General features: G+C 40.1%; 1 protein-coding gene across 7 annotated transcripts in view; it reads right to left on the bottom strand.

The window, feature by feature from the left end:
• Cdk14 (cyclin dependent kinase 14) overlaps positions 1-8,962 on the bottom strand; it is a 574,714-nt gene that overhangs the window by 454,675 nt on the left and 111,077 nt on the right. For 2 of the 7 annotated variants that reach the window (XM_029477254.1, XM_029477258.1), the window contains exon 1: positions 7,628-7,926. The exons of 2 other annotated variants lie outside the window; for them this stretch is intronic. In XM_029477254.1, coding sequence (XP_029333114.1) covers positions 7,628-7,774 — 147 coding nt within the window. In that variant the 5' untranslated portion in view covers positions 7,775-7,926. Of the gene's footprint in view, positions 1-6,823; positions 7,143-7,262; positions 7,927-8,962 lie in introns of those variants that run through there. 3 more of the 7 variants (XM_029477253.1, XM_021162871.2, XM_029477256.1) reach the window with 3 other exon arrangements.

An 8,962-nucleotide genomic window follows, 5' to 3' on the forward strand; every position in this document is an offset into this window, starting at 1 on the left:
CACCTAATTCTATTTGATCCATGCAACAACTAATAGACAAAGCTGAATGGAAATGGACAAACCTGCATCATGTCATACTGACGCAGGAACTTCAGTCTTTCTGGAATCTAATGTTTATTATCAAGAAGGAGGAAAATGTCTTATTAGTGCTAATGGGAATATGTATGTATGCCTCAAGCAGGTGAAGTTTTGACAAATATTATAAGAATAATTCTAAGGAGCTTTCTCTACTATAATACTTATATAGTAATGGCTTTATGTGAGCTGTAGTTTGCCCATAGGTCCACAGAGGTGTATGCATCTACTTATAAACATTTAGTATCTTCACTTTTTAAATTACCAGGATAAATTTAAAGCAAAGCTTAATGATGCCTCACAGAAAAATAAAAGTAGCATCCCTGTTACTACTTGAGGTCTACATAGGGTCTTTGTCATGCTATTATCCTTAGGGATTCACATGTCCTCTATCACATGCTCTAAATACCTTGCTACAGACCAACAGGACTGACCCTGCCTGGAATTTCAGGCCCACCAGAGACCTACCACATTAGAATCTGAATTTTCACAAGATTTCCTATGGATTCATAACTGAGACACAGTGCCCTAGACTATGTATTGATATATTTTGCTGATATGGTCAAATAAAAGCGAAAAATCAACTCCCTCAGAAACACACTTTCTTCCGATTTGTGCATGCCACGGGAGTGACGAGCATATTGCATCTCTGGGTAACATTTCTGCTCAAGTGTTCCATAAGATACGATGGCAACTTCAGATAATTAATATTATTTTAAGCACTAAAATAAAGTTTCCTAAAAATATACAATCAATGTATCTATAGCCAGTGTGTATAAACATCCTCTGTTTAAAACAAAAAGGAATGAGATAAGTTAAGAATGAATAGAATAGACAGATTATTATAGCATACTTCCTGCCTATATTTTGATGTACTTATGTGCTTCTAGAAAAGAGATGTTTGTATGCCTTTAAATCATGTCTATTTTTTTTATTAATGTCATTAACACTTTTCTCATGAGAATTGAACCCAAAACTGTGCTTTGCTAATGTATCAAGGATTATTTGGTATCTTTGGAGGAAACACGTTTATAAAGAAGCTACTACTGTATCTATAAATAAACATATTAAAGCCATCGGTGTGTCCAAAGTACTGGGTACCTACCTGCAATAAGCCCTACCATGAGGAGAGAGCCTACTGTCTACATGGCAGACTGGAGTAATCCTCTCCAGACTGAAAAAGCACATGGGTTCTGACTCCTACTCCATGGAAGGCTGAATCAAACACTTCTCAAACAACAGTGGTCCCAGGAAAACTTTATCAAGAATCCCAAAGAGTCAAAGAAAGTTTATACAAATTCTCTGACTCCTGCTTGATATCCCCAATCATAATCTGGTTAGAGAGAGAGAGAGTGCATTCACATAAGATGACCACATGAATATCCACTGTTGGGAGCCAAAACAGTAGAATTTACACATGAACTTTCTCCCTGACCACATATCTATAGTCAGAAGGACCAGAAGAGGAGCTTGTGTAAAGCTGAGACTCTACACATGGCAAGGGAGTGTCTCTGTCCTGCTGCTCCACAGAGTGAAGACTCTGCCAACCTAAAAAAGTCCCCACTGCTGCAAGCAGAATGCCCACTCTCAATAGAACTGAAAAATTAAGCCATGCAAAGTGGCTCTCAATGCATAGCTAATTAGTTTCTTCATCAAGACACTGTTCCCCTAAAGCTTTCAAGAAAAAGTCTACTTCTGTCCAAAAGGACATTTTTCTCCTTCAAAGAATGTACAGGTTTAAACACAACTCTTTATTATTATTATTATTATTATTATTATTATTATTGTCTCTGTCTTTGGTCTTGCCTGAGAAAGGGGAATAGCAGTGTATTTTCAAAATACCCTCCATTATGCATTAGGGGAAAGCAACCTGGCCAGGGAGACTAACTAACATGAACTACAGCGATTTAAAAACTGAGAGCGTGTGCCATTTAAGAAGTCCTAAGAGCAAGTCAAATGGAATAGGTCTGAAATCAGTGTTCTATCCTAACCAGGATGGCCATCTGCCCAGCCTAGAAGGCCTACTGTTTGCATTTCACATTTTAACAGACATCCTAAGAGACTCCAGAAGCTGTCATCTGTCAGAAAGGCTGTGCAAAGGTCAATCCGGGGCATCTTTGGAATCCTGTTGTCTCACTTCTGAGCTTCACTCAATTGCCGCTAGCCTGTTTGTACTGAACCAGGGCAGTTCTATCTCCACGTTTATACCTCTCAGAGAACTCTCTATTTGGTCCTACATGAAAGATAAAGCATCCAAAAGGTACAACATTAAACAATGGGAACAGAAAAGACTATGCTAGTGGAGGTAAGACTGATCCATTAGGACCTGAACTCTTCTCATCTGGTAACTATTTGAACAGTATTTAAGAACAATGATACAAACACTTCAAAAATTCTTCCTGAAGAACTAAAATGCCATACTACCATCTTATTCTGAAACACATAAAAAAATAAACACAACTTCCATCGCCTCACCTGGATCAAACACCTTTTCTAACAAAAATAATGAATGCTTTATTAGTCCTTGGGTAATAACTTAGCAATCGTGGTCAAGATGTGATGTTGCAGTGTTTAAAATGTGATGTTTACCTTTCAATGAAATCGATCTAAATTCTGGAACCATAGAATCCTAGAAAATATAGAACAAAACTGAATTCAAGCTTGACATCTGAAGCTCTCCTCGTTTGCAGAGAGCATCCTGTGTGACTCAATAGCCACACAGAGCTCCTGAAGAGAGACACAGGGAACAATGTGCCTTTGGGAGAAAAAAAAGCAAGTGTCTTTCAATACAGGTTTCACAATTGGTCCATGTACTGGGAAGAGCTAAACCTTCAGCAAGAACAGCTATCCTGTAATAATAAAGCTGCCCGCTTCCATGAAGACTTGCTCTCTCTATCCTTGCCACAACAGAAAAGTCAATAGTGACTCCTCAGTAATCCAAGGTGAATGGAGCCGAGATGGCTGGATGTAAATATCCTGCTGTGTGTCTGCCACCTGAAACAAGCCCGGTGCTTCCACAGGCATTTCTCTGCCAACGTGTTATCAGGATCTCATTTAGTAGAGGAGCTAGCTGCTAGCTGAAATGACTTGTCGATTGGACAGAAGAGAACCTCTCCAGACCACACACCCTCTCAAAGTTTGGCAGGGGAAAGCAGGGAACAGGAGCATGCTGTTACAGCTTCTGTTTTATCTTCTTCAGTCCTGTAAAGTTCAGAAATGCTCATATGTGCCCTCTAATGAAGCAAACTGGAAAAGGATCTGGGATCTGGTACGAAGGTCGTTGTTAGAAAAGAGAGACGGACATTGCAGGTCCCTAGATGCTGTGACACTGGTAAGAGTGGAGGCTCCCCTTCACGGAACTCATCTACAACAGTGACTATGAAAACTACCTTTAGCACAATCTCTCAGTCTCTACCAAGAGCCACGGGAGGGCACAATGTCATCTCAGTCTCAGAAGTAATTAAAACGAAACAGGCATGAACTGGGCCACCCGTCCAAGGCCATGCAGAGCATAATCACAGGAGCAGAGATATATTGCAGGACCAAACTACAGAGCAGAAGCTCTTGACCACCGTGCACACATCCCCTAAGTTCTACATCCTAGATGGATTAAAGGATGAGCCTTACCTGCAGACCTGCCCATCCATGCTTTCACCGCTCGTGATAGAAAAGAAACGGAAATCCAAAGCCACACAGAGTCACTGGCATGTAGTGTTCTGGCCGCCCTCCCTCCCTCCCTTCCACCTCACCACCAAAGTAAACATTCATTTAATTAATCTGATTCCGAATCTGCCTCCTGTGCAGAGCCAGGCTAGAATAGAGAAAAGCAGAAGAGTACAATGCATTAAGAATCATTAAGGACAGGATGCCATGTGTGCCCCATGCATCTGTAATCGGAGCACTTGGCCTCAGCTATATAGTGAGTTGAAAAAGTCAGCATGACAACATGAGATTCTGTCCCAAAGACAACAGGAGGAAGACCCAGGCCACTGAGAAAGGTGGGATGACCTGGATAATAAGCAGTGTTATGCTGAATCTTGCTTCTCTGTGCCTTGAACAGGGAGTTATCGGCATAGATACAAACCTGCCAGTGATCCAGTACAGAGACTGTCAAATCAGTTGATAGCAAACAGATAGCAAACAGGCTCTGGGTGGGGCCGTAACCTGACCTTCTAAAAAGGATGCATCTATGGGAGAAAAAAATCTCTTGGATTTAAAAGGAGCGGTGTGTAGGGAAATTTAAAAAAAAAAAAAAAACAAAAAAAAACTTTATTGATGAAGCTAAGCTTGCCTGTGTAATGAAAACCTGTTTATTGGGGTATCCGGCATATAACCTCTCTCTATTCCTCCTGACTAACACAGACGCTATCTAGAGGGGTTCTGGTTGACTGTCCACTAAAAGCAGGATTCAGGGCAGAAGGTAGCCCACAGCGTACATAGGAAACCACCACCACCACCACCACCACCACCACCACCACCATCATCATCATCATCATGGCCTTTGCTTTTACAGTTGCCATGAGTAACCCACTGCACAGGAGATGAGATCCTCACAATCCAGCTTCACAATGAATACCCCAGCTGATCGTTGCTTTTATCGGAAATAAACAAGAAAGCAGTCCAGTTACTGTGCCCAATCAATCACATGTAAATAACCCAAACACCAGTGGACAATTCCCTTGGCGGATTTTAGACCTCCTTCCTTGCTGTTTGGAGGATCTTGTTAGAAGCTCTAAGTTATCTGCTAGCATGCCCATATGGGGCCTTGATTCACTGACACCCTATGCTAAGGAGGAAAACTGCTATCTTTTCCATATTAAAATCCAAGTATACTCTCCAAGGAATAAAATCCCAATGTATGGTGTGGGATCCGTGAGCTGTGAAGACACGCTAAGTAAGACTGGCCAAGTGCTATGTCATTGCCCTGTACCTAGCAGAGGCCAACTCAGAGGCATAGAAAGTAGAACCAAGGTTTTCAGGGGTGAGGGGAAGGGAGAATGGTAGAAATATTTAATGACTTGGAATGATGAAGAAGTTCTAGACATGGATAGGGGTAATTACCACAAAACACTGAATATACTTAATAATGCCACTGGACTATAAATTTAAAAATGGTGGGTTTGGCAAATTCTGTATAATGTGTATTTTAAACACAGTTAAAAAAAATCAAAGCATATAGTGTCTCTCTCACAATTACCAAAATGGAAAAGCAAACACTCCCCAGATTGTTTTTCTTCAAAATATCTTTTAAAAAACAAGATTCTAAGATCCATGAGGGCAGAAACCAGATAAACCTGTTCCATTCATCACTGTCACCAAGTAGACTTTCCACAAACGCTTGCATGTAAGTGAATGCCTACAATAAACAGGCTCTCCTAAGCAGCCATTCCACCATCTAGAACATTCCAAATTGACTTCTTGTGAGAGAACACAAGGGTGCAGGTAACATTACTATACCCAAGCTTCTGCCCCTCCTCTCTACTGCTGCAAGTATGTCTCCCAGCATCTTATATAGAGAGACACTGAATGCCTGCATGATGAAGACAAGTGTGGTTTTAAAATATATGTCGCATCACCACACCATTAGCCCCCGTTTTAAACATCACTCTTTGCAGATATTTCATTCCTCCTGTCATGAGATTAAAAAAAAAAAAAAAAAACACCTCGCAGTATACACAAAGTGAAGGTAGAAATATAAATAGCTAGAACATAGCACTCTCAGAAGACAGAAAACAGCATCATCTCAAGAGACTTAAATATAAAACACCAGTTTACATTTCTCTTTCCTTTTTAGAGAATAATAAATGACTGATCGAAATACAAGAAAATTCCAACTCTCCTTTGAACAAAATCCAAATATTCATTCCTAGAAATCAAAGCCCAGTTTTATGCTTAATTTTTAATAAGTACAGAGGCTCCTCCTCCAGTAAGTCACTTACTATAAATCTTAAATTCCATCTATGTTTTTCTCGATTAACTTATAAGGTAATAAAGTAGTCTTTCTTACTTTTTTGTATCACAAAATTATATAAAAACTACTTTCTGATCAATAAGCAAGTTATGGAAAATCTGGTCAACTAATATCCACTCACTACAACAGTCACATTTCAAGTTAATTCCTAAGTTCAAACATACAAAGTAAAATATTTTAAAGCAAAATATCAAATGCTGACACCCTTAAAATTTAGCACCCACATAAAAGGTAGACCCAGACAAATACACAGGATCATCTAATGAATTAGTCTCTTATGTAAACAATATGAAAATATATCCTTCAACTTCAAACCCCCTGGCTACTTAATACCATGCCCCAATTAATTAAGTAAATAGATATTCATCCTCTGTCAAGGTTTATATTTCAACCTTGCTTGTCATCTTCTTCATGAACAGGCAAGCCTCATTTTGGTGTAGCCTGTCTACTACCCCAGCCTTTCTTGCATGCAGGGGTTCTCCATCAGCATCTATAACGCTAACAGCCCACTAGTAGAGCTAGCTGGCACTTCAAGCAGAACTGCATGAAGAATTATCACTTCTATGCAGGAAAGCAAAACCACTACAGGTATAAAGATGCCAAATGGCAACACCCTGACCTCTACTCAGAAACACACACTTCAAAGCAGGTGCATTTCAGGGCTCGAGGAGGAGAAGGGGGTAAGGTGATCAGAGAAGCAGCCCCGGATCTCAAATATAGTAGAGATATCAATTCTACTCAGACCCAATTCAGCTAAATTCACAGACATCAGTTTACCCAAAGGAAAAGTGGTCTCCCGTCCTTCAGTTGATTGACTCAGAGGGCATTCAGCTGAGCATAGCCAGGCAAAACCATATGAAAGATCTCTTTAAGCTATAAAAAAAAGAAGACTAGTTTCCAAAGAAATCAGACTCGGCTATGGCAAAGAAGCAGTCATTGAACATTTTCTTCATCTTATCTGCTCCTGGTGTTTACAAACTCCAGGCAATAGCCTTGGGAGCCTCCGGGGATTCGCTGAGTAACCCCATCCGGTCCTTAATTTAAATACCCCATTATCAATCTCGACTGGTTTTGGCAGTTAAATAGAATCGACTGAGTGGTATGACATGCACAGAATGAATCCTTTTCAAGTTGTAAACGAGTGAGTCAGGATTCAGACTTGCCGAGATGCTCCAAATTAAAGCCCTTGCTATGATTCAGGCATGCTCTGTCTTACCGTTTTTGCTGTTGTCTCTCTTGAGCCGGATTCACCTGGAACTCCTTAACATATCTCTAGCAATGTGTTTGCACCAAGCCAGCCTCAGACAGCAACTGAATTCACATCTTTCTGCACTAGCAAGCTGAAATGGTACGGCCGTACTACAACCAAGAAAGGGGGAAGCACAAAAAATTCCAGAGATCACCCAGAGAAGCTGATCTCAGTGGAGCAAGACCAAAAAACAAAACAAAACAACAACAACAAAAAAAAACGTTTCAGAAGAGCACAAAGAACATGCTAACAGTCGGTCTCCAAAGCTTTAATAGGTCTTTTTTTTTTCCCTAGAATGATCTCTTTTCTTCCTCCAAACACGATGGACTTGCCTGTGGGGTTCCCAGGAAGGCAGAGTGAACGGGCTCTGCAGCAGCATTGCAGCCAGAGGAACCACGCATATGCTGTCCAGGCAATCCACTACACCCTGTCTCTCCAGAAAGATATTGATTTGCAATGCAGTGCTGCTTCAAAAGCATACAGAACGGGAGCCAGACAGCTCGTGGTGATTGCACATGAGGAAAAACATTTAATCAAAGGGATGCATTTTATCCTGCTCAATTCAATTTTTAAAGGCACTAGAGAAAGCCAGAAAGTATCCTGAGTGACAGTCCCATTAAATCATCATCCGAGGTCCTATAGAAGGCCAAGTTTAGGCTACCATCATTCATGTTACAAATGCTTGGGAAATGGTTGGATGTGTCTATATGCGTAACGTTTGTCATATGTAAATGAGGCATAATGAGGACTCTAAAATTACCATGCACCAAATGCATGAGGTTATTTTTTTTTTTTTTTTTTGCACAGGTGTAATACTTACTGAACCAAAGTGACAGATGCATATTTATGAGCCTGAAGAATTACTGATGGGCTTAGGACCCATGACAGCATCAAAAAACAAAACAAAACAAAAATAAAAAACAAACAAACAAACAACAAAACAAAACCCTACAAACCAGGGCATACAATCTTGAAGTAAATTGTGCCAAGTCATGCCAGAGGGTACTGGTGTCAAAGGAAAACTAACTGCTACTCTCTTAGCGCCCCCTACAGGAGAGAAGCTGATCTCTCTCCCTCAGACTTGTATTAGGATTTTCTATGCATGGAAAGAGAATAACTATGGTTCAAAAATTAGAGTAAGGTAGAGCAAAACTGAAAAATAACTTAAGAAGAAATTTTAAAATTACATAGCAATCTATAATTATAAATATTCAATTTTATGGTAAATTTAGTAATGAGAAACGGTAACTACTGTGCTAATGGTGAGTGGCCAGTACTCCCAAAGCGCTGGGCTTGAGTCTGTGTGTAGCCAGAAGGCTGAGGAAGAAACCATTCACCCATCACATCTCAGTGGATACAAATGAAACACTTCTCCTTCATAAGACGTCACCCTCATCACTCCAAATAATCAACTTGAATTTTTTCTGCAACATGGAAGAAAAAATAAAATATAAAAAATAAAATTTTCATTTAACTCAATAACCCAATAAAAAGACATAGACTAACAGACTGGCTACACAAACAGGACCCAACATTCTGCTGCTTACAGGAAACCCATCTCAGGGAAAAAGACAGACACTACCTCAGAGTAAAAGGCTGGAAAACAATTTTCCAAACAAATGGCCTGAAGAAACAAGCTGGAGTGGCCATTCTAATATCGAATAAAA

The sequence above is a fragment of the Mus caroli genome, chromosome 5 (assembly GCF_900094665.2).
Source record: "Mus caroli chromosome 5, CAROLI_EIJ_v1.1, whole genome shotgun sequence".
In the NCBI taxonomy this organism is placed as follows: Eukaryota; Metazoa; Chordata; class Mammalia; order Rodentia; family Muridae; genus Mus; species Mus caroli.